This window comes from Sphaerodactylus townsendi, linkage group LG03 (assembly GCF_021028975.2).
Source record: "Sphaerodactylus townsendi isolate TG3544 linkage group LG03, MPM_Stown_v2.3, whole genome shotgun sequence".
In the NCBI taxonomy this organism is placed as follows: Eukaryota; Metazoa; Chordata; class Lepidosauria; order Squamata; family Sphaerodactylidae; genus Sphaerodactylus; species Sphaerodactylus townsendi.
The window spans coordinates 59318229-59345014 of NC_059427.1; the positions used below are offsets into that span (position 1 = coordinate 59318229).

Here is a 26786-nt window from a genome sequence, read left to right on the forward strand (position 1 = left end):
GGAATGAGAATAAAATGCAATGGAGGATGGATAGTTTATATTTCTGGTGTAACAGAATTGTTTCCTTTTTCTGACTTGACTAGGGATGCCACAAATTTGCCACCGAACATACCATTTGCTACATTCATAGTCATGCCATGAACCAATCAAGGATATGTTCACGCAACTCAAACATCTGCTGAACACAATGGCAGATGCCTGTTGATCAGAAACCCACAGTTGGGAGTCAGTTTCTGATCCTTCAGTGCTTCCCTAGCCTTGTTATGCTGGGACACAAGAAGGCTTGGCATGGGAGTGGGGTGGAATCAGATGCCAACTCGCATTTAATGAGGGATCAGCTGGAAATGGGCTTTTGATCCCCTTCACATCAGAAAACTTCCTATACTATGACGTTGGAAACCAGAAGTTATTAGCTTCTGTTCTCCCATTGCAAGAGAGATTCTTTCTCTACCCTTGCTCTAAGTGGAGGGGGGAAAACCAAAGCAATGTTTTTGAGCTCCCCATTGAAACAGATGAAGGAGGAAATTGTTTGTCTTCTAATGCTTCTAATCTCCCCACTGCAGAAGAGGGGGACCTTTTCTTTGTGACCCAAGCCAACAGCTTGAGGGATCGAAAAGAAATGTGGTCTGTGTGTCTTTCATCCCAGCCCAACTATGACAGCATGACAAGGAAAAGAGAGGAAGACTGACCTCAGCCTCTGATCACCACCTCAGTTTGCTTCACACATCAAATTTTCGATACAGCAAAACTTAGAATTTGGAAGGGCAGAAGTACCTAATTTCTAGCTGATTCCCATGATCAGCTAGGAGTCAGTCCTGATTCCCCTCCCCACCCCGCACATATTGCTGATAACAAAGCATACGTTTTCTCAGCATGAGATCAGAAGCAAACATCTTGCTCATCCTGCATCAAGTGGGAGTTGACTAGCTTATTGGTGAAAACTAGCTTATTGGCTTGCATGCACGGGTTGTAACTAGTTTATTGTTGCAAAAGGATGTGAATAGATTGTGAACTGAACAACCCTATTGATAAATTGGCTAACTGATTGCCACTGGTGAACAGGATGCTAACTGAAATGGCAGATGCTCAAGAAGACTGAGATTTGACAGTTGCAAACTAGACTGTGGTATTATGTACACTTGATAAATGTAAATTGCAATGTCTAATTAGAGGATATTCATGTCTCAAGATATTTGTAATAAAATCATATGTTTTGGTTGATTTCTTTTTTCCCTCATGGTTTTAGGCTCAAGGCGGAAGTGGCAATTTCACTTGGTCCACATCTAACCAAAATGTTGCTACAGTGACGGTTAAGGGACTAATGACAACTGGAAATGAGATTGGTGTCAGTGTGATACGTGCCAGTGATGTTCAAAATCCATTACACTATGGGGAAATGAAGGTAAACAGTATTTGTTTTGGTCTTTCTTGCAAGAATAATTTAACAGAAGTTGCAGAAAAAGGCCTCTGTAATCTCATCAAAAGAAGCAGAAGAGTTCTTAGACCATGAACCCTTCTGTGTTTAGGGCATTCCACTTGAGAAGATCAGAGCAGACAGGAAATGTTGGACATATTTTTCTCTCCTCTTCCATGAGAGTCCTTCTAGGTGAATTATTGATTTTGTTAAAGACAGCTGCCTGAACTAAGCACTTTAAAGCTAGCTCAAAAAATTGTGGAAGCAGTTTTGTACGAATGGCATTGTAGCAGGCTATTATTGCTTTCACATGCAATTAGAAAATCTGGATTAAACAATTTTTTGAAAGGTCTTTCCTGTTCAAACAATTTAGCAGCAGAGTTTTCCAGAATATATCTCTTAAATGTTGTTTATGTACCTTTAAATCTTACAATACCAACCAGTAAGGTGTGAGTTTTGTTCCTTGAACTTTAACCAGCAAACTAGACCAAAAACCAGAAGAGATTTTTACCTTTTATTGAAAAAAAATCATCATGTTTTCAGTACAGTCCCACTTGGGGACAGTGCAGGCACAGGCTGTGGAGATGTGACCAGACAGTTTCTAGAGCTTTTGAGCACTTGGAGTACTCTCCCAGGGTTGTCCCAGGAGACAATAATCAGATGATGGGATCTGCTTCCCCCACTGCAACATCCTTTTATGCCATCCAGTCAATTGTGCTACCTATGTTGGCCCTCCCGACAAGAGGCAGAAGGGCTCTGGGGAGTCATATAAAATTGAGGTTTTATCTCTATCAGATTTTAATGTATTTATCTGACTTATGTGTTGGTTTTATTGTATTATTTCTGTTGTTTTGTTGTAAACCGCCCAGAGCCCTTCGGGGATGGGGCAGTATACTAAATTTATTTATTTATTTATTTATTTATTTATTTATTAACTACTACTACTACTACTACTTATTATTATTATTATTATTATTACTATTACTATTATTACTATTATTACTATTACTATTATTCACAATGTCCTGTCCTTGCATCTAAAAGCATGGCTGATTCCATCCTAACACCAGATTTTTAGGAAGAATTGCAAAGACCCTCCAAATGGAAATCTTATGATTCCAAGTGGGCACATTTTGTCCTCTCAACACAATCCCAAGCCTTGAGACCTGACACTTATAGTTTGTCTGACATTTTTCTATATTTGTTGAATTTAAAAAGATACTGGGATGGCAACTATTTCTATCAAGGTTCACCTTGCTACAATTTTCACATTTTATGTTCTTGTGGGACCTTGTTCTATTTGTTTATTACCCGATTCCAAGTGTTTTTTGAGAGGTCTAACGTCTGTATTTAAACCCCCTCTCCCTGTTTGGAATTTGTCTTTGGTTTTGCCAAATTATACATAAACTTTTTGAGTCCCTGACAAAGTATGATGTGTCATTTCTGTCCAGTAAGTTAGCCTTTCTGGTTGCTGCTATCTCAACCAAAAGAGTAAGGGAGTTGTTCACTCAATAGACTCTTCTTTTACCAAGCGGTAGGGTGGATTGACCACTTCACATTATGGTTTATTCCACCAATGCCCCAAGGCTCTTTAGCTGCCTTTCTTGCCAGGGTCAACCTTCAAGCCAAGTCTAAGGCAACAACCTGGTCTTCTCCATCTACATTTCTCTGCCACTACTCCATTGCTGTGGATTCCAGCAGGGACCCCCCTGCTTTCTGCCTCCAATGGAGGTGGGGCAGTCTAGTAGCAGCTGGCACTGGGCTGGGAGAGCCCAGCAGACCCACGGCAGGCTCCAGGCTTGGCACCAGCTGCTGCCACCCCCACCTCTATTGGGGACTGCGATGGAGGAGGGGGGCCCAGCCCAGCAGCCACTGCCATCAGGCTGAGAGTGCCCGGCGGGCCTGCAGCAAGCTCCTGGCCAGGTGCTGGCTGCTGCCACCCCCCCCCCCCTCTGGGCGGGGGGTGGGGCACAGGGACACAAAAACAAGGCCTTGCCCTTGGGTGCTGTTTCAAGTCCATTCGCCTCTGGATTCCAGAACAGCTCTTACTGAGCAGCTTTCTTTTTTTCTCTTTCCCTCTGACAGAACAGACTTTTACTAATGTGGAGGAGTTTGTATTTCTCTTTAAGCTGTCCCACATTTATCATTTTATTAAACTGTCAAAATATTCTTTAGCTGCTCATCAAGGACACTTTTAAGGTAGGCATAGGAGTCTTTCTGAAGGAACTCCAAAATAACCTGTTTTCTTTCTGACAAGAAAAAATAAACTGGCACCAGAGGCTTGTAGGGTTGAACCATGAAATTAATAGACTTTATTTACAGGAACCATTACAGGAAAGTGAAACGGGCAAAGGAATGAATAGATAAATATATATGCAAGAAGCTGGGTTCTAAGAGGTTAATATTTACAAGTTCCAGTAACTTTTTGCAGTTGATACAAGTTTCATACAGGTCTTAGGGCCTTCCTGCTGTTACAGTTGCTTCAGCACTAAACAAAAACATTTAGGTACTCCCATATAGGTGTTAAACTGTTTTGTTTGGCTTTCTAACCATTTGTTTAAAAACTTTTGTTTCTACAGTCAGGTCAGTATAACTCACACAGTTCCTTAAACTTTAACTCTGTAACTCTAAGACTCTCCACTAGAGTGACTCTCTCACACAATGCTTCTCATAGAAGCATGGCTGCACTCCTTCAGGAGGCTCCAGCCCTCTGTCTATATAACTCCCCCCCCCCCCAGGAGCTTTCCTGCTCCATTTCAGAGTGGGGTTCTTCTTAGAGAAAACTATAAAGCCACCTGTGTTATTAATCAGTGTTACTGTGTTATGGTTAACTCAGGACCTTGGCACAGATTCCCTAGCTTAAATCTGCGTTCCTGGCACTTAATCAGAGTAGCACAACTCACTTTGAACCAGCCCTCAGTTACCAGAGATGGAAATACCAAAGAACAACCATTTACTCTGGCTCTCAATTCAGTTCTCCCCTCAGAACTTCCTGTCCTCTGGCTATAGAATGCTGTGTAGCCAATCACGTAAAGTTCCAGATTAACCCTTTGGGCTCTAAACATTCTATTGACTAAAAGTGCTTAAGTGTCTGTATATGTTACAGCATGCATCTCTCACACCTTTCCCCACTGTGGGCTACCTTATTACTGGACTGATACTCTTTCATGGTGGGAAAGGGAGAACAGAGGAAGGAGCATGCTCCCTGCCTCCTATCACGTGACTGTTTGGGTGGGAAACCAACTCGCTGTCATCTCTGGAGGGGAGGGACGAGAGCACTCCATATGTTTGAAAGCTCTAGAAGCCTTGTGGTCATGTCTGTATGGCCAGCCTGTACCTGCACAGTCCCCATGCATGCCTACACAGAAGACATTTAATGAACAACAGTTACAGGTAAGTGCAATATTGTTTTTCTCTTTATCATACAGAATAGTAAAAAATACAGACATGTGAAAATTAACCTTAAAATACTAAAATTATCAAAGTTTTTAACATTGCTGAATCATATTAGAGTGAATAATATTTTTAAAAAGCAAACCAGGTTTCAGATTTTTGTCTCATTGCTTTTGAGAGGTGATCAACAAAGTCAAGTGACACACATCCAGAAATCTCAACTAATCTTCTTTTGAGACTTCCATCCAGAGAAATCTGATTCACTTATCACAATAATGCACATTTATATAAAAAGTCAACCTTATCTTTTTATAAATATCTTATAATAATGTGATACTATCTAGATAAGCGACTGGTTCTTAACTAAATATGAGATAACCAACACAAGTGCATATGAGCCAATGAGCAGATGCATACAAGTTATCTGATAACATAAGATAAGGAGGCCAATTTTAACTTTTAACATCTATTGAAAAGCAATTAATCTAACTTTTCTGTAAGTGTTTTAATTTCCTGTCAAAGATTAAAATATCTTTATGCAAATAGTTCATTGACAATTGGAGAGTGTGTGAACTCTCAGTTAACATGCAAAATCAACAAGAAAAAGAAGTAATCAGCTAACACTACACTAACATACAGATGAAAAAGCAGAATATAATCAAAAAAGTTCGGAAATAATAAGGCTGTTGTGTTAGCAATACTGTAATAAAACAAGAGTCCCATAGCACTGTCAAAATTAACAAAATTTATTTCAGTGTGAGGTTTCATGAGTCAGCTTACTCTATCAGCTGCGTGAATTGTATATTCGTAAGGTCTATCAATATATCTAATTCTTAATGTGTCCTCAGCTTAAATCCAAAGACTGGAATCTTGAACAAACATGACACATCTTTCTACAAACCTGAAAAATACCCCAGGTTTGCAGAGAAATCTGAAAAAAAATTGCTTTGTGGGGAGGTTAGCCCCTTCCCCTTAATTAGGGGAAAGTACCTATGTAAGAAATGAATGCCCTCTGTATTTTCATTGGTCATTATGGGAGTTGCAACAACAATATCACCACATGTTCTTGGTTCCTGTCACTAAAAGGTGTAGAAGGAGGGGAGGAGCAGGGCTCTTTCCAGGGCTCTTTTGCTTCCTTCCATGCTACCTGGAGGGAAGACTCATCAGTGCTACGGCCAGGGCCAGCAAAAACCACTGAGCAACTTGCTGAGAAGTAATGACTGATGTGGCTGGGTTGCCACTTAATTCACCAGCAGCCAAGAATTATGTTAGCTGCTTTCGGTTCCCATTGAAGGAGACGTGAGGGATATAAACAAAGTAAATTATAAATAATGTTGAAGAGAAGGAAGGGAAATAGAAGAAAGGTTGGTGAGTGGGAAGGAGTGTAAAAGTCAGGAAAAAGGGATATGATAGGGGACTACTAGGAGGAGAGAGAAAATAATGTGGGCAAGAGGATACTGGGGGGAAAGAGTGACCCCTCAAGTCCTTGTGGGCTCCATGCTTGTGAATTTATTTTGAAGATTTCAAACACCAGTAATATGGGGAAGGAAAAGATTGTTAGAGGCCAGTTTAAAACCAGATCCAATCCAAGGAGTAATCAACACTTTCTGAGTGGGTGAGGGTAATTTCTAATGATTTCTAGGAAAGCAAGGAGGATTAACATAAAATCTGATCTAGAAAAGTTTAGGAATAAACTTGAGAAGCAGATCCAGTTGGAAAGTTATAATGGTATAGCTGAACACATTTGTAAGGGGATATGGAAGACATGATTTTACTTTGGACTCTGTCTCTCAAGAATGATTGTTCACCCACTGATTTCTGAATGTTTTGTTTTTTTAATGTCAGGTGAGTGTCCATCTGATGTTTTTATGCAGGGACTGTCCAGTGTATAATATTCTGGTAAAGTCAGCTCACAAAAGCATTTGCTGGAATAAATTTAATGAGTCTCTGATGAGCTACTGGACTATTGTTTACATATAAGGCAAGTTCCATTGTATAGCCAGATCTGCTGTTTTTATCCATGGAACAGATGTTGCATTAGTCATTACCCTGCAGAAGTCGAGAGGCTCATATCTAATGATACATTAGAAAAATGCAGGCACAAGAATAAAAAGTCCACTTACAATAATAATTGTTTGACAATGTTTGATAGAGGCAGGAGGCATGTTTTATTCTTTCCGGATTACCTGTTGTCCTTCCTATTGTGAAATTCTTAAAGCATGGAGGAATCTTCTGGATTCTAAATTCTCTGCAGCAGAGAGACACAAATATAGATGGATAACAGAACAATAGTGTTATGCCTGAGGATTTCTGCAGTCACCTGCAAAGCAGATGGTTAACTTTACAGATCACCTGTTATAGTCATGGGTTTAATTCCTTCCTTCATTTTCAAAATGGATAGTTGGCATTGTGAGAAAGTACAGTACCAAAATCTGTAAAAGAATGCATGTGCAAATCCAATCCAGCAAGAATCTACCACATATGGAGAGGCAGGAGCTGAATGTATATATAGGATGTGTGCATGTGAAAAGTAATTTATCATAACCACAAAGGATCTTTCATACAATGAGATCACAGATGTGCAGGCATGCATGGATTAATTGAGGGACTAAATAAGTGAGGGAAATGCAGCCACTCAAATGATAGAAAGGTCAAAGCAAACAAATGAGTGAAGTACCAGACCAGTGTATTCTAAGACTGGGCGAAGGCAAAGAAGCCCTTGGAAACATATATTTCTGTGCCACCAGGAATGATTTTGCCTTTTCCCCCCCACAACCAATCACCCTGTTACATTGGAAGCTTTCCTGGCTTCCCATTGATGTTGGGAGTGACTTATTGTATGGATGTCTCTGTAAATATGGAGGTGGCCCAGAAGTGTTCCTGGGCATATGGAACTTGCTGCCCTGTCCATTATTGCAGTTTTATGCTGTCTGTCATCCTTCAACTAGGTGTTTTGTGTTTTCCATAGTTAAATGACTTTTACTACATTCAAGTGCTTGTGTTGGATTATTGCAGGGCTTTAAGTACTCTGCTTTTATAGCCAAATTTAGTAAACATTAATTCCTGTAGAAGTTTAGCTCTGTGTGTTTTCATATGGATTAAGAACAGTTGTTTTTTTAATGGAGTGACTTTTTAAGTTCAAAATGTTTGGACAAGACCCGGCAGAGAGAAAAATCATTATACTGTATCTAACAAAATGAGCAAAATGTGACTGCTGTGAGCAACCAGTCAATGTGTTTTCACAAACAGAGAACAGTCTGAGACATTTGCAAATAACCTCTTTCCCATGGTCCCTGGAGGTGGGAAGTAGATGGTCCTTTCCTGCCAGTAAGGAGGGAATGCCCACCACTCTTAGTTTTTTCTCCCAGTCTTCTTGCAAACTCAGGGTAACTGGAGAGCTCCATGATTTACGTTCTTCTCGAACTCTCGGGTTGGTTTCTTTTTTCTTGTGTTTCTCCCCAGTCTTCTGTCTCCAAGATATCAAAAAAGAGTTTCTGTCTTAAATTTTTTGTTGGCCCTACTCTTGGTGATTGCTTCTTCAAGTGTGACAGAAGCCTCAGATTTAGCAGCATTCTTGTTCCAAGAGACAGAGCAAGTCATCCCTGGCATAACAGCAAGAATGCAGCTCTGATATGAACATCTCATTGCATTTCTGTGTCTGCCTTTTTAGGAAGAACCACCTATTCAGACCTAGAAGAAGATGGAAGTGCCCACATGACTGTTGGCACGAAAACCTAAGCACAACCTGCAGAAACCTGCAAATGGCAAGGGAAGTCTGCTAGGGCTTTGATGATATGGAGCAGATTCTTCTATGTTGGAGAGCAGTAAACAGACAGGAACTTCCAGCAAAACAACCGGATTGTGGAAATAGGATGTCTTCTGTGTGCTGCCAGGTTTACAGACTTGGATGGAGCATTTTGTCAATCATGAGTGAGAGATCAAAGAGCATCAGGCTCTTCAAATGACAAGAAAAGCACCTCAGTGGACAGCCTTTTCCCACCTCCCAATTTCCCTAGGGTTCTTCCCAAGAACAGACTGCAAAAAGAATCAAGCAGTTCGTTCTAGCCCATCTGGTCCTGCTAGAACTGCTAAAAGCACTCAATAGTCCACCCCTGTTCAGAATCATCCTGGTCTTCCCAGACAGCGAAAGTGATGCTGTGATCCATAAACCCAGTGAAGCTAACCTACAAACCTTCTTCAAACCTACCAGGAAAATACATCAGATAGATTTCCCTGTCAAGTGACACTGTCCCTCAGATACCAGATACTTGGGAAATGAGGGAGAATAGAAGAAAATAATAGTCCATTAAGCTGGGCCACACACTATACAGAAAACCAACACACACAGACTGTTATCTACATAAAAACTCCAACCACCATCCACAACAGAAAAGAGGTATAATCAAAACTCTGACAGATCATGCAAAATGAATTTGTGAACCTCACCTCCTCCATGATGAAATCAGTCATCTAGACTGGACTCTTCAGGCTAAATGGCTACTCCACAACAGAAATAAGAAGAGCTTCAAGACCAAGAGAAACCCAGAGGACAGAGGAGAAACAGCCCACCACAGGGAATCACAAATCAAATAGGGAAACTGATGAAAAAACATAACCTACAAACCATCTTCAAACCTACCAGAAAAATAATGCAGATGCTACGTTTAGTAAAGGACAAGAGAGAACTCCTCACTTTACACAGTGAGGAAGTCTATAAAATGCTTGTTGGCTGTGAAAAGGTCTACATGAGGAACCACAAAACGCGGCATTTACACTCATGTATTAAGGGGAGCACGCGAAGACTTACTGTTGAAGCCAGCTCATCCTGAAAAATCTGCAGTAGCAGAACATGTCCTAAACAAAACTGGACATAACATTTTATTTGAAAACACTGAAATTCTGGGCAATTCAGAAGGTTGCTATGTCAGACTGCACAGGGAGGCCATTGCTGCAGATGGTGAGACCCCCTTCGCTCAATAATTACACCACAACGACAGGCTGGAAAGGAATGGGCCGCAGCCCGTTTATTAAACAACAAACATATAAACAAGAACTATTTTACCATCAAGAGCTGAAGCGGCAAAAGCGGGTGCAGCACATCACATCCCAATGAATGGGAAACTGGCGGGAAGGGAAGCCCCAGAGACCATGCTCCTGCTTGCTTCCACACTTCCCGCCCATGCTGCGAAGACGAGGGTACCCGGCTGAGCCCCAAAAGACGCCCCCAGACCGTCTTCCTCCCGTGCTTGCTGGGGTGTCGGGCACCCGGCTAAGCCCATGGCATGCAATAGAGCTTGACCCAAGCCACTCCCTGGGGGGTCGGGCAGCGGCCCGGCCTGCCAACCTGCCAGCCTGCCCGCCCCACCCCTGGCAAGCCCCTACCCGCAGGGAGCATGGCCTGGGAGCCCCAGCCGGAAGCCTCGTTCTCTCCCCAGATGTCCGACACCCGTTGCAAAACCCGCCCTGAAGCTGCCCTCCCTGCGCAGCTCACCGTAAGCTCCTCAAGCCTGAGCCGCAATGCTCACCACCACCTAACCATCACGACCAAAGAGAGTAAACTGAACTGACTGAAGCCACGAAGTCCATGCCCCATTGGGACAGGCGGTGCCATCGGCCTGGAAAAGGTCATGCGTCCCGGGTGATTTCGGAGTGTTCTGCCACCACTCCCCCGAGGGAAAGCACCACCTTGGCAGCCGCCTTGTTTACTTTCCTGCAGGCCCTGTCCACTGCATAGGGATCCACCGCTCCGCTCCAATGGGCCCGCTGCAACATCTCGGACCAGACCAAAGGTCATGCCAGGCCGATGCAGCAAAGCTCTCTGAGCGTGGCGGCGACCGCCAAAAGCACGCCTGATCAAAGGCCGACCTGGCAGGAAGATCCTCCTCCCCCAGGTGGATGACCAGGAGGTCCAGCGTGGCCAGTTGAAAAATGTACTCTCTATGACCTTGGGCTCCAGCTCATGCGCCAAAGCATGTGCCCCTACCCCATCCAGGCAATTCTTCACCGTGTGCCGAGAGTCTGAGATGCCGGCCCCATTCGGAAGTGCAAAGCGTGGTCCCACGACTCTGTTGGCGAGGCTGTGCCCCACGACCCACACCTGCCGATGGAGCAGTCCTGCTGGCGTCCCTGGAGGCACTGGGAAGGAAATCAACAGGTCAGGTATTGAATATGCGCCCGAAAAGCCCCCGACAGCCACCTGCCCAGGTTCGCGGATGTCCTCCACAGGCCCTGCCCTCTTGTGCCGTGTTAGGCCCCTATTCTAAAAAGAGATTACCGAAGCCGAACTCCGGTAACTGGTAGCCTGACCCGGAGGCAAGCATGCCCTGAACACCGCCAGCATCTGGAGACCTGGTGAGGGAGGACCCATCCTGCGTGCACCAGGAGCATGCCACCCACCCGAGGAGCTGTGCCGTAGCCACTCAGCGAGGGGGCAGGTAAAGCGTCACCCGACAGGACTGGCATGGTAACCCAGGCCCAGCGGCCCTCTTGGTCGGTTTTTGAATGGGCCAGCCATGCGTGAGACCATGTCCCCCGACAGGAGCGAGATGTTCCATTTGCAGCGCGGTGCTGGAAGGTCGATCCCTGGAAGGGGCGACCAATTCACGAGGCCTGAAGGCCCTGTGAGGGTATTGCCAGGTGGAAGAGCAAAGCATCGCCAGCCGCTCATAGCGAGAAGCGCACACCTACTTCTTTTACTCCACGGTAACCGCCCTCAACACTTCCTTGGTGACGCTGAGCCTGAGGTCCCTCTGCCTGGTGCCCACCCATATTCACCCAGCCACTAGGCGGTGGACTACAAACGCCATGGTCACGTCAGGGAAACCCGAAACCCTGCAGTAAAAGGCGATGCCCGCCAGGTGCACCCCCATGGTGTCTTGGTGCATCCCCTGCCCATGGAGCCGGACCGAATACTCGAGCCGAAGGCCAGTGTCCACCCCACCGCGAACCGAGCGCCCGGAAATCGCTAGCCGAAGCTCAGGAAGTCGCCACCATGACTCCAGGTCATCACTGCCTGCACGTGGCCGGCGCCAGCGACTTCAAAGCACCTGTGATGGCCGTCTCGTTGCCAAGGTTCCAGAGGGGCGCCCGGCACTGTCACGAGGAACAACTCCGCCCGAAGTGCCAGGCGCCGGAAGCGATCCACCTGCTGGCGAGATAAGGCGTCAGCAATCTCATTCTGTAAACCTGGAGCGAAAGCGGCTTTGAAAGAGATATTATGGTGAGGCGGAAGGTAAGAACCAAATTGCGAATAGCGCATGATGGCGCGCCGATTTGCTGGGCTGTCTGTTCACCACGCGTTACCCACTGCCTGGTTGTCGCACCTGAAAAGCACCCACTTTGTTAAGCCGGAGATTACATTAGCGTGCACCGCCACCAGGATGGGAAACAGCTCCAAAAAGGTAAGATCCCTGGTGATGCCCTGCGGCGTGCCGCTCTGGCGGCCAAAAGGGCCCTGTAATGCCCACTGACCCCGGAAGTACACACCAAAACCAAAAGCCCCAGAGGCATCAGGAGGTGCACCTGCAACTCCGGAGCCGGAGTTCCAAAGGCTGACTGCCATAGCGAGGTAGCAGATGTAGCTTCGGATGAAGGACAATGAGACCTGCAGGTCTTCTTTCATGCCCCGGGAGACCCTGATGTGATGGTCAGGGGACTTGCAGCCCGACAAGGACACCGCCAGCCGGGAGCGAGAAAGCCCTACCTGGGGCCACCACCCTGCAGGCGAAATTGGGGTGGCCGAGTTAAGGACTGCGCCAGAGGCGTACCCTGCATTTTCAAAGGAGAACCGCACGGACTGGAGCAAGGCGGGAAAGAGCTGTGAGTTTGTCAGCAGGTGAGTGAAGACGTGCCTGGGACCGTATCCAGGTGGATGCCCAGGTAGCTGAGGGCAGTGGAAGGCCCCTCGGTCTTGTTGGGAGCCAAGGGGACCCCCAGCTCGTGACAGGGGCCGCAAATACTGCTGGAAACAAAAGGTCACACTCCCTGGTGCCCTACCTACCCAATAAAACAAGAAATGGTCAAGATAATGGGTCACCAACCCGGAGGTGGCACCCTCTGCCTGAAGGCCCATTCTAGGAAAAATACTTCCAGAAAGTCTCAAAAGCGGCACCAGGCAAAGGAGCGGCCCATGGGCATGGCCTTGTCCACGTGCCAATTTCCTTGGAAGTGGATGCCCAGCAGCCTCGAAATGCGAGGGGGGGAATGGGCAGGAGCCGGAAGGCGGACTGAATAATGTCACACTTTGCTAGGAAGGCCCCTGGACCCGCCTGCCTGATGCGAGAGGATTGCCTCGTCCAGGGTGGCATATCGCACCGAACAAACCTCGGGGTCCATGAAATGGTTCACGGAATCGCCCCGGGGGTGGGAGAGGTGTTGTATCAAGTGAAACTCCCCCGGGGCCTTCTTAGGCACGACGCCAATGGGGGAGACCCTGAGGTTAGGGAGGGGCGGGTGGCTATAAGGGCCAGCAATGCGGCCAGCCCTGATTTCCTTGTTAAGCTTGTCAGCCACCACGCCAGGGAGTTCACGGACAGATTTTAAGGTGCCCGCCTGGTAAGCCCTCCTTGGGCCTTGGTATGGGATGCGGAAGCCGGAAGAGAAACCATCCCCCAGCATGCGTCTGCGAAAGCCACCTCCTATCGAGGGATGGCGTTCCCAGAAGGTTAAGACACAGGAGAAATCCAAAGGGTTTCCTCAGTTCGTACTCTAAATATGGGAACGCCACTGGGCTGTGTGTTGAGCCACTACTGTTCACCCTTTATACATATGATTGTACTCCTGTCTATCATAGTAACACCATTATCAAATTTGCTGATGACACAACGGTGGTGGGGCTCATCTCTGGAGGGGATGAGTCTGCCTATCGGAGATAGAAGTGGACCGACTGCTCTCATGGTGCAGGGAAAATAACCTGGTTCTTAACACTAACAAGACAAAGGAGCTCATAGTGGACTATAGAAGGAATAGCTCAGAAATTCAGCCCTTGACTATAAATGGAGATCAAGTGGAGCGAATTTGGCTAGTTTTAAATTCCTGGGCGTTATGATTAAAGAAGGATTTGACCTGGGGAGTACGAACTACCGCCGGTGGTTAAGAAAGCCCAGCAAAGACTGTACTTTCTGAGAGACTTTTACAGGAAGCAACAACTAGATGGAAAACTTCTGGTGTCCTTTTACCGTATTGCTATAGAGAAGGCGTCCTAACCTACTGCATCTGTGTATGGTTCTCCAGTTGCACAGTGGCAGAATAGGAAAGGCAGCTCCAAAGGGTGATCAATACTGCACAAAAGGATTACATCGGCTGCCCTCTCCCTCCCTTGGAAAAGAAATCTATAATGCCAGAAGTCTAAATAAAGCCCAAAATATTCTAAAGGGACCCGATCTCATCCAGCACACTCTCTTTTTAAACTGCTACCATCTGGCAAAACTGATACAGAGGCCCACTCCAGAACTAGGACAAAGAGGCTTAGAGACAGCTTCTCACTCTAGAGCTGTGGCTATGCTAAGAAACTCCGGCTGCTTGCTTCATATTGATGTATTTGGGGCTTATGTAGGGATGGGTGGAGGAGGATGGTGGATGAGTCTGCAATGGCATGAGTCTGAAATTGTAGGCGTCTGAATTTGTGTGCATAGAGGGAATGCTGCTGTAAATTTAGGATTTAGCGCGTGCACAATATTGACAATAAAATGCTTATGCTTATGCTTATGCTTATGCTTATGGCGCTGCAACCACTCCAACAGCACCCCTAGCTGAGCGGGTGTAGGGAGCCAAAGACTGCAGCTAAACTCAGTGTTTTGCTAGCGGGGGCGCTGCCCTGGCCGCAACTTCTTTTTTTGGGAGGGCCCGGCGCTGGGCGACCGGGTTACCGAAAAAAGAGCGGCGAGGCGGCTTAAGGAGCGATTGACCCTGCTGTGGCTGCCGGAACAGTTGGAACAGGCGTGCTCAAATTTGCATTTGGGCAGCTGGCAAAGCGCCTCTGTTAAATTCCCCAGCACAGCCCCTTTGCCCCCGCCCGCCCCGGGTAGACTCTGCCGGAGTTTACTGGGACAGATGGTTCCGCCGCCCCTCCCATGGCGGGCTGGACCACCACCATCCAAGTTTGGTAAAATTGAATGAGATCCCCAGCGGAAAAAGCGCTTGTGCGAAGCGTTCTTCGCAGGATGGCTTCGTCGTAAGCGATAGGCCGCAGAATCCCCGGCCAGTGCCCGAGGCCACGCAGCACATGCGCCATGTGGGCAGCCATGGAGTGCCAAGCCACGCAGGGGATCGCCCGAAGCCCCAATGAAGGCCAGGAATTCAGTGAAGCCCTGCAGCCAGTTATTGAAATTCCGGCTCGGCTGCTGCGGGTCGCTTCCGGCTTCTTGTCGTGCTTCCCGCCCGACCAGCCCAACTCCCCCTCCGCGCCGCAGGAACTTAAAAATGTCCGCATTAATGCACCCATCCAATTGCCCGCTCCCGGAGCTTCCTGGGGAGATGAGACCGAGGCGGGTTGCAGCGGTCGTCTTAGGCAGAAGGGCAGGGGATTAAGCTTCCCCACCCCCCTAACGCCTGCATTTTATGCCAGCCACAGGGGGAGAACAGGCACCCTCTCCCCCCGCACCCAAAAATTCCCCGGTAGCCTGCGCGTCATCATCCTCCAGTGGACTCACCCGAAGCGATGAAGAGCTGGGAGAATGCGCCTGGAAGGAACAGGAACGCCCCAATGGCGCTTCCTCCTCCTGCCCTCGCACTCCGAGGGACCGGCCGGTTATCCACCCGGCGTGGGCTGGCTGGCCGATTAGCGAAAGGTGCAGCTCCTCCGCTGCTTTCGGCTTCAGCGCCCTCCAGCGCCGCTTTTGACGCCGCCCACGCAGTGGGCTCAGAGACTGACCTTTGATGTGGGACCCGGACTGCGCCAGCCGCTCCACCAAGGACTTGGGAAAGGTGCATCAAAAGGTGTCCACGCCAGGTTGCGGACCAAAAGGCGGGATCAGAGACCCGACCGCGCCACCAGGTGCAGGCCGGGAAGATGCCCGAGCCGGCACCCCCCGGGACCGCTGAGGAGGGCCCCCCTAAAGAACTATTATCCCGCCAGGCCCACCCGGCCTGCCCCTGCCGACGGGGGACAAGAAGCCGAGCCCAGCGGACGCCCTGCGCCGCTGCTCCGATCCGCCTAACAAGCGGGGCCGTCGTCCGGCGTTAGCAGGGCCGATCCTGAGCCCTGACCCTGTTCAGCAGAAGCGAGCTCTGCCCCATTAACTGCGCCGCCCCTGTAGCAGGCTCCCTGCTCTTGGCCCGTTTTGGCCCCATGGCGGCTGTGAGACCGGTCACGACCCAACAGACGGTGAAAAGAAGCAAAGGTTGAAGCGAAAGAAAGCAAAGAGAGCCAGAGAAAAGAAGGAAAAAACAGCGAAGAAAGCCGTGACCCTTCTTCTTCCAGGCCTTACACGAGACACCAACCACACCACGCCTTGCTGGTTCTCGCCGCCGGGAAGGGCGCGGACCGGGGAAGGCGTCTTAATATACCCAGGCTCCTCCCGCCTTTTATGCTGGGAGCCAATCATTGCACCCGGTTCTGCAGCATGCCGCCAGGCCATGCATGCCCCTTATTTTGCTGCGTTGCTCACCACGGCAGCAATGGCTGCCCCTGGTTATTCAGGTGCATCTAATTTGTAGTTCACAAACACCAAGACAACTTCAACAAGAAAGAAGAGACTCTGAGAATTAATAAAGCTTGGCTACCAGTACTTAAAAACACCAGAATGAAAGGCTAAGGGCATGCTAAGTTCATGGACAATGGACTCTACCCAGAGACAGGATTTGCATTCACCAATACTGCTGCTACTGCGGGGAATGCAAATGTGAATCACTCCCTCCCTGAACTGAAAAACTCCACCTGCAATACTATACTATCAACCACACCTTTATATATCAAGTTCCACCCAAATACTTACTGATTGGTTCCCCACCCAGGGACATGACAATTTATACCCCACTAAAACATTTCTTTCTCACTGGACACAGTGTGTAACAGACTTCCCTCTGTGAGATGCCAGCCACAGATGCAGGCGAAATGTTAGGAACAGGATCCACCAGACCACGGCTATACAGCCCGGAAAACCTACCACAACCACCTAAAGGGCAAGATTGACTGGAATTTCTTCCTCCTGTTTTGGATGCACAACTTAGTAAGATCTCTAATGTCTCAAGAGTGTCCTCCTCTTTTCAAGTAAAAACAGAATATTAGACTTACCATGAAGGTACTTTTCATCTGAAATAGATACCATGGAACTTCCCTGCTGTGAGGGAACCATTCTTTTGATGAGGTATTTATAAATTGTCCATGGGGATGGGCAATTCCTTTTAATTTTCAGTATTTCTTCCACAACAGCTTACTGTACTGTGGTTTTCCTTTTTTTAGTCGAATGGGTGTTTTTCTTGGTTAAAGGCCGGTGATTCTGGTGTCTGAGAGCCGCATTCAACAGGTAATTGCTGAGCTACAGAAGTCTCAAAGTGAAGGTAGCAGGTACTCCCTCCCAAGTAAAAAGAGAGCTCTTCTTCCTGCCTCCAGGGATCATGGGAAAGAGCATATTCCAAACAGTGCTCCTCTGCTTCAATATTCCATATGGGCTGCTCCTCTGCTTCAATATTCCATATGGGCTGACTCTTTGAAAGCATTTTGTGTACATAAGCTCTTTGGGGAGGGGGAATTCTGCATTTGGACTAGCATTCTTTGTATAACCTTTTTTGAGCTGTTATGGGGTTGTTTTGTAGCTGCTACTTGGAATTCTAATTATAAAACTATTAGAAACTGCAAAGTTGTATTGTGATTTAGTTTTGTTTTGCTTGTTTGTAGCTCTCACAAACATGGTGTCCTAGCAAGAAAAATTAGCTTTTGTATTTAAAACTAATGTGTAATTCAGAGAAAACCTTGCTTTTTATGACCCATCTGCATTGTCTTTTGAAACTTCATCAGCTTGTTTTAAGTCTATAATTATTTTACAAATATAGCTTAAACAAATTAACATCTAGTATTCTATGGTTTTTTAAACTAGTATGAAAAGAAAAAAAATTAACTTGCAGACTCATAGTGGTGCATAGACCTCACAATATCTGCGTTCCAAAACAGCATATTTTTAGCAGAAGACAGTTGCCTGCAGGAGACTCAGAAATTATGTTTTTAATTAAAACTTTATTTTCAGATTCATTATTCAGGGCACATAGCAATAGAACTTGCAGCAGCAAGGATTAAATGAAATGAGGAGCTTTATTTTAGAGACATTAACTGTGTCTGCTGAAGCTTTCCATCCTGTGTTTGAAGCAAGCATCTGTCTGCTGACCCTGGTTATCAGGTTACACAAGTAGTCTATAAGTTCCACGAGAATTACAATTTTAACACTGTACCATATGGTCCAACAGTTTAACCTGAAGGAGTAGGCAGATGGCTTAAAAACAAAAAAATGAAAAACTTTGATCCAGCAGTTATACAATGTTGCTACAACATCTGCAATGGTTTAATGCTAGAAATAAATAAAATATAAACATGCAAATCAAGAATCTAATTATTCTCATGTCTGAGATAGCATGTCTATACTTTGTATGTTAGTGGAAGTATGTTATAGAAGATCACTCTGCTTGATCATCTGTGGTGAGTTGTCAGATACACAAGCCCTGTGCATATTGTCACAGCAGAAGCCTTTCTCTATTCCTCTTTTAATGCTGCTGTGGAATTATTACCCCAGCCTACAGTTGCTTGTGTGCAGTATCAAGCATCATGTGATTGATTACATGCAATAAACTGCACACACCTATGAAATGAATTAATGATGCTGGGTAGGGAAAAGCGGAGCAACAAAAGGTAGTGCAAATTTAAAAGCAAGCTTCATGTTCAGAACATTTCAGGAACAGTTATCTAATATAAATTAAACTTTGTTGCTCGTTCATCATTCTTGGGTGTCTGAGTGTAGTGCATGGAGGTGTGTGTGTGTGTTCCTAAATCTCCTCTCAACTAAGTGAGGACCCGTCCTTTAACAAAGCAAGGCTCCTTTAGTTAGCCTTAACTTCTGTTTTCAAACGATAATCTCCAGAACTTGTACTGGAACACAAGCATTGTCTTATGTTATTCCAGTTCTAAGCAATGATCTAACAATGTATAAAGAAATTTAAATAAATAGGATTTTTTTTCCTTAGTGTAGTGTAGTGGTTAAAAGCTGTGGATTCTAATTTGGAGAGTTGGGTTTGATTCTCCACTTTTCCACATGAGCAGTGGGCTCTTATCTGGTGTACTGGATTTGTTTCCCCACTTCTACATATGAAGCCTGCTGGGCGACCTTGTGCTCATCACAGTTCTCTACGAACACTCTCAGCTCCTCCACTGTGTCTGTTGTGGGGAGAAGAAGGTAAGCAGTTTGTAAGCTGCTTTGAGATTTCTTTTGGTTGAGAAAAGTGAGGTTTGCATTGCAAATGGATTGGGGGGGGGGGAAGAAATATATATAGTGGGTCTGATTGAAGGATAATGGGGAGAGGAGGTAGGTCCATTATCCATTCTGTTTAAATCAGAACAGTGAGCTTTAATATGTGCATGACAATTTTTAAAAAAGCTTCCCCAGCAACTGCTTGCTCTTCTATAATCTCCTCACTGGCCTAAAGTCAGTCACCTTTCATGGTTCTCCAGCACATAAATCAAATGACACAGGTGGCTCTTACCAATATCTATCTTTGGATTACTTCCAAGGCTTCATTTCTTCTACTATGTTTGTGGTTGAATAACCAGGAAAGTGACCTGATGTTCATCTGTGTAATGCTTGAAAAGTCATAAGAACATAAGAACTAGCCTGCTGGATCAGACCAGAGTCCATCTAGTCCAGCATTCTGCTACTCGCAGTGGCCCACCAGGTGCCTTTGGGAGTTCACATGCAGGATGTGAAAGCAATGGCCTACTGCTGCTGCTGCTCCTGAGCACCTGGTCAGAGAACTTTGTGTGGAATGTTTACATTTTCCAGTTCCGGTTTTAATCATTATCTCTTAATTATCATCTTTTCTGGCAACTGTGTCTTATTTCATTATTGTTTCTTAGGTATATGTGACAGAACCCAGAGACATGGAGTTCATACCGTGTCAAGTTGAGGCACGTGTGGGTCAGATTCTGGAGCTGCCTCTGAAGATTAATGGACTAATGAATGTGGAAACAAGTCAAATAGTCACCCTGAGTGACTGTTCACATTTTGATTTAGTTGTTGAGGTTGAAAACCATGGTGTGTTCAGTCCCATTCAAGGTAACAAAAAATTCTATCCATTATTCTCTTACTATAGTTTTAATGTTGTTAATGAACAGCAAATGTTTGTAAATGATTAGCAGGATCGTTAACAAGATTAATGTCCCAGTTTCCCTTTTGGATGCTCACCTGGCCTGAATAGAAAAGGCCCTTCAGGTGAGTTGCAGTACATAAAAGCATCACTTCTTCTCTACTAGCCTTTTGAGACTGTATTTGAGCTTTACCACTGTTTTTGGACAGCTTTTTATCTGAGACAGCTTTTTATCTGATTTAATCCTGTTGTATTTTTACCATCACAGTTTCAAATCTCTGCATTTATGCAGGCCCCATTTATTTTTGACAGAGCTAGAAGTAATAAAGTTTATACAGAGATACTTTAAGAGCTAGGTTTGCCCATCCAATAGTACAGAAAAAATATGTATTGCTTTAGCACAACCATCTTCAATGGTGCTGTCCCAGACTGCCACACTTTTCTTCATTTGCTCTCCATCACACCATATCACCTTGGAACTGGACCAGGTAATGCTCCTTTCTTCCTCACTTTCTGGATACTTTTAAACACAGCATAGCAAACATCTCATGGTAGTTCAGAAAGCCCTATTGAGCACTGGGGACTTCTGTTGCCTGTGAAATCAGTGTTACATAGGAGATGCTGACAAAAAGGTAGCACTGGTCATGTTGCCACCCACTTCACAAAAATGTCATGCTGATTAATATTAATGAGAGCATCCAAAGCTTTGGATTTGGATGTCGCTACTATGCAGATACTTGTTCTCTCTTTATATATCACATTAAATAAGCTTCTCAATTCCACCATCTCTGTTTTGGTTCATTGCCTGATTACCATGGTTAAGTTACTGAGAGAGTAAGTTAAAACTGAATCATGACAAAATGGAGTGGACGCTGTTGTAAGACATCTGTTCTTGAAGACGGTTATGCTACCCACATTAGATCAGCCCCAACTTTTTTTGAAATATGTTCAGAGCTAGCCACATGTTAAGCTTCAGTTTCAAGTCTCAGATCACACCCCCTCAAATTACCAAATTAACTTCTTTGCAGTAGGGCCTCTTTAACTTAACATATCACATTCTTAAACTGACACAGTTTAGGGATTTTTTTAGGGATTTTCATTTTGTCATGCTCTGACTGTACTATCGTAACCTTGAGACTTGATTGTTGTAGCACACATTGTGTGAGGCTTCTTTTGAACACTACTCAAAATTGCAGTTGGTAGAGAATGTGTTAGTCTGCGTATTAATTTGGAGCTAGTTGTAGGGAGCTTATCACTCTCATTTTACAGTTTCTTTTAAGTCTAAATCAATAAGCTGGTGCTTCCTTTTAAAGAAACATACTTGAAGGATTATCTTTCTCAGTATGAATGTATGTAGCAACACTATTCAGCACAGCAATACAACATTCAGCACAGCAGTACCTCTTTGCCCCCTACACACATTAAGGTGAGATCAGTTGCTGCCTGTTCATGGGCTCTTTCAGTGGACCCCTGTTTTCTTCAGGCATTTCTGAAGAAATTTCTGTAGCAACAGAGTGCTCCCTCCCCTCCCCCCGGTTGCTCCGCCTCTGCTGTGCCGACAGGAGATTCAATCACTCCACCTGGCTGCATGGCTGATGCTCCACTAGCGAAGAGGTCAGACAAGGTTTAAATAATTTTGTTAAATTCATGTAAAGTCTCCACCGGAATGTTGTATGGGATAAAATGGAAACAGTTCTCGACTTGGGCCATGGAATGGGGTGTTGCCCTTGTTCATGTAAATTGCCATTGATCGTTGACCATTTGGTTACATGGCTGGGCTTGCTAATGCTTCCATGAAGATTAATTTAGCATCCATTTCTGCATACCACCTGAGTTTCGACTCCTACCCTTATTGCTAGAGGTTTCTCAAGGGCCTGGCTAACCTGTATCCCTCTCAGAAATACACAGTGGCTCAATGGAGATTGTCCCTGATATTTTTCTTCTTGAATAGTAAGCCACTTGAGCCAATGTTGCCCTGTGACATGGCTGACCTTTTGTTCAAGGTGGCATGCCTAATAGCCATGGAATGGGGTGTTGCCCTTGTTCATGTAAATTGCCATTGATCTTTGACTATTTGGTTACATGGCTGGGCTTGCTAATGCTTCCATGAAGATTAATTTAGCATCCATTTCTGCATACCACCTGAGTTTCGACTCCTACCCTTATTGCTAGAGGTTTCTCAAGGGCCTGGCTAACCTATATCCCACTCAAAAATACACAGTGGCTCAATGGAGATTGTCCCTGATATTTTTCTACTTGAATAGTAAGCCACTTGAGCCAATGTTGCCCTGTGACATGACTGACCTTTTGTTCAAGGTGGCATGTCTAATAGCCATCACATCAGCCAGATGGGTGGGAGACTTGAGGGCATTGATGTGCTATCTGCCCTTTACCACTACCCATTTGGATAGGGTAGTACTTTGGCCAAGCTTGGAACACCTGCCCAAGATGGTGTCTGGCTTTCATTTAATCCAGGACATTGTCCTTCCTGTGTTCTTTCCCCATCCTTCCTCAAATGTAGAGTTCACTTTGCACTGTTTAGATGTGTGAAGAGCCCTTCTATTTTATTTGGGGAAAAACAAAAGATTTTCGTATAAACCAAAGTTTGTTTTTCTGGCCCATATAAGGGCCATGCAGTCTCTACTCAGACATTGAGTATTCAGGGCAATCTGCAAGGCATATGCCGTGCCTCAAATTGACTGCCCTGTCATTATGTGTGCATGTTCCATGCGGGCACAAGCATCCTCAGCTGCATTCACTTCACACGTTGATATCAGAGGCATTTCAGGGCAGTGACGCTGTCCACTCCATCAATATTTATTTGGCATTACGCCATAAATTCTGACCCCATAAGTAATGCAGCTGCTGGAAGAGCAATATTACAAAGCCTGTTCAAGTAAACAGGATAATAAACTATTGTGGTTTCTTGACACACTACATGGTACATTTTCAATGAGGAGAGTTTCATTTTATAATATTTTCTTTAGGTCTTACATGGTCTGTTTAAATAGGAGAGCAGTAGTACAGAGCCTATTTAAGCAACTACAGTAATAAAAAGAGTGTTGTCTGTTATGCCAGAACGGGTTCTCTGTTTAGAGTGGCTTCTTTCACAGTCTCATCCCACCTCCAAGTTGGTTAGCTTGCTACTCTCCCATGTGGGACTGCACATAAGACCACAAAGATGAAAAACTACATTCCATTTACTTGTAACTGTTGTTCATCAACTGGTTTTCTGTGCAGGCACACAACCCTTTCTCCCTCTGTGGACTGTTTCTTCACCGCTCTGACGCTTACCTCTATGGGTTCCTCTGACACTTACCTCTCAAGGGAACTTGTTTGTATGGTGAGTCTTCCCACCTACAGCACAGAGGGAAGGGGAGGGGAGGAAGTACACTGTTACTACAGGAATGCCTGAAGAAAAGCTTGATACTCTTCTCTGTGGCAGGCCTGTGCATGCGCAGTCCCATATGATTTTATTCTGCTTATTATTTATTTTTATTTATGCTGATTGTTTTTGTTCTGTTACCCAGCTTTGGCCCCAGTTGCTGGGAAAATGGTAGACAGACAAGTGTTTTCAATAAAGTTTACTGTCAAGGAAATCCATATTTAAAACTTAAAGGAATATTGATAACTCTATTACGTTTGGTTTGTTTTAAAATTTCTAGGAAAACTCAATCCAACTCCGGACTACTGCAGTGGAGTCAGAGTAAAGGCTGAATCCCAAGGATACACAGCACTTGTTGTTAGCTATACACATGGTCTTATTCACCTCCATGCTAGTATCACCATAGCTGCACATCTACCACTCAAAGTAAGTTTTTTGGCCTTTTTGGCCTTTTATGCATGCAGTGCTTACCCCACAGCTCTTTTTCTCACAGTGGGTTTTTTTCTGCGGTTGTCTGTTTGAATTGAGGATTTTCCCACTATGAGGCATCCCAGCCAATCCAGCCACTTCCTAACGCTTCCTGTGTTTCCTGCCACCTTTTTTGTTTGTTTGTTTTTGACATTCATTTTTTTTAAAGAAACCCTTTGGCCTGCTCTGTTTACCTAAAGAGTGGTAGGAACTGCTGTTGGGTGGGCAGGAGAAGTTGGCGGGGCGAACAAAGAAAAAGTTGTACTTTTGGAGGTTTTAAAACATGTCTTCTCTGATCTGCAGCTCATTGAGTTCCGGAGTGGGGAAGCAGGTGCACATTCCCAGCTCCAAAACTTGTGGGGGGGGGCGGGGGGAGTGAAGCAGACTAGATTCATCTCCACCCTCAGGAGTGCCCCAGCCCACCCACCCTCTGTGCTAGCATCCACTTGGATGCCAGTGTATCTCTGCAGCAATGCCCACTTCCAGGGTTTGCTGCTTCAGAGCTGTGGGTGCCTGGTTGTCAGTGTCTTTGCCCTTTACCAGCAGGGGTGCCCCTTACATGGGTGGAGGGGGGAAAATGCTTGTATGGCCTTCCACTGCTCTCAGAAGTATTCCCCTCTTCTGGAGTGAGCTGTTAATAGCATTTGCTACCTGCATTGCCATTGTGCATGCAAAGAAAGCTGTGCCCAGATTATTAAATTTTCCACAGTGATCCAGATTCCATCTTTGGAAAAAAAAACAGAATACCACATGTCAAAAGCAGCTAAAAATAAGCTTGACATAACAGTGCTAAATACATTTACCTAGTATGGCTCTTGTTCATTTTAGTGAAATGCAATCCAGAATCTTAGGATCACAAAATAATGAAAATTTAAACTACCAGATTTTCTGACATGGGACAAAACAGATTTAAAGCTGTGGTGGCCCCAGATCCCAATAGATATTGCCCCCCCCCCCCCACCCCCTGGATAGGTAACTTTAGTATAGTCACAAAATCTTGATTACCAACAGGACAATGTATTAGATGCCTGATTTACAAAATTAAAATTTAAATATTCTTGAAGGAGACTGATAGAATGTGTACCAAAATGTTGGATCAGTTGTCTTGTTGATTTAGACTTCAAAATATCTCACTGGCAACATAGGAAGTTAATCAGTGTAAAATTTGTTCCAGTGTTCCACTGGGGCTTTCTAATCTCATTCCACTTCATTCAATATGACATATGGGAGAAGAGATAAACTTGTAAGCCAAAAATTTTTTTATGCTGGGACAGATACAACTATCACAATGACTGCTAATTAATTATGATGATTTGAGCTCTGCAATTTTACTATTGTATGTATTTAAAATGGTATTAAAATGCATTTGGTTTACAGTTCCTGAAAGGAGATGGGTATACATCATAAGTTTAAGCATAACAGTTATGAATGGATAATAGTTTTTTGTTTGTTAATATTTTATGAGATTGATTTCAGTATCATGCCTGGCATTAGACAACAGATCTATCAGAAGAAAGCATCACCAGCCTTCCTGGTGTTCACTAGACTTTTTTGACCACAGAAAACTTAATTCTCACTATGGGACCTGCGTAGAGTAATAGTCACTCAGACGGGAAGCTGCAATGGAAAGGAGGCCAAAATCACTCCCCACCAACAAAACAGGAAGAAGGGAGCAATTTCTGCCCCCGCTTGCTGTGGATCAGCAATTCTTACATGGTTCTCATAAGGTCCTTGCACTAAGGTCCTATACTTCTAGTATTTAATCTGTATCTTTTTCCTGTAGATGATTGATCCTGCTTCTGTTGCATTGGTAACTTTGGGTTCCTCCAAAGATATAATATTTGAAGGAGGGCCAAGAGCATGGGTTCAAGAACCATCTAAATTCTTCAGGAATGTTAGTGCTGCAGATTCAAATGGCATAGATGTGTTCTTACTAGGACGAACAACACCTAGGACTCCCTTCCAGCACTGGATTAGAGCATCTTGCAAAACTTTGGGAGAACAAGTGAGTACAACAGATGAATGCAATAAATCATCTTGGCTTATAACTAAACCTCTCAAGCATTGTGTCATAAATAGTATGAAATTTAGAAGAATAAGAATAGTTTGTTTTTCATACCATTTTACTGTAAGCAGCTTACAATCACCTTCTCTCCCTGCCCCTTCCCCACAACAGGCACTTTGTGAGGTAGGTGGGACTGAGACAGTTATAAGAGGACTGTGACTGTGGGCAAAGGTCACCCAGCAGACTTTATGTGGATGAGTGGGAAATCAAATCCGGTTTTCCAGATTAGAGTCTGCCTGCTCTTAACCACTATGCCAGTAAATTAGTTCCTGCTCTTTCCATGTTCAGTTGAAACTCTTGAGATGCAAGCATGATTAAATTGTTAATACTTCACAAGGTCCTCCTTGTTCATTTCCTAAGTACAAATGTATTGATAGTTTTCTGAGATTATTGAAGTTGGAAGGTTTGACAATATTTGCCAGTGTGTTTTTACTTTACCCTGCTTTTTTCCTGTATTGGTGACTCAAACTGGCTTCCATAATCAAATGTGCAACAGAAATCCACCGTTAATTAAATGTTTTGCAGCTTAAAAGGCCCTTAGTACATTCTTGAAGATACTTCAAGGTTATTCTAAGCTAGTGCTGATTCCACCATTATGGCACAAGAATCATCGCTCTTATTGTTTAGTTGGTACTTTTTACAAACTCAGGCTTCAAACACCTTTAAAATGGGAGGGGAGATGTGCAGCCCAGATCGTATTCCGCTGGCTCATGTGCTCCCAGTTTCCTCTGTATTTTAGTTCTTGGTTTGAATATGCAGAATTGTTAAGAAACAGT

At 44.9% G+C, this 26786-nt stretch overlaps 1 protein-coding gene across 1 annotated transcript in view; it reads left to right on the forward strand.

The window, feature by feature from the left end:
* The window catches only part of NUP210 (nucleoporin 210), a 79785-nt gene that overhangs the window by 38825 nt on the left and 14174 nt on the right, over positions 1-26786 (forward strand). Inside the window, exons 12-15 of the mRNA XM_048487337.1 lie at positions 1247-1402; positions 19863-20061; positions 23758-23903; positions 25729-25950. Of these exons, the coding sequence (XP_048343294.1) occupies positions 1247-1402; positions 19863-20061; positions 23758-23903; positions 25729-25950 (723 nt within the window). The remainder of the gene's footprint in view (positions 1-1246; positions 1403-19862; positions 20062-23757; positions 23904-25728; positions 25951-26786) is intronic.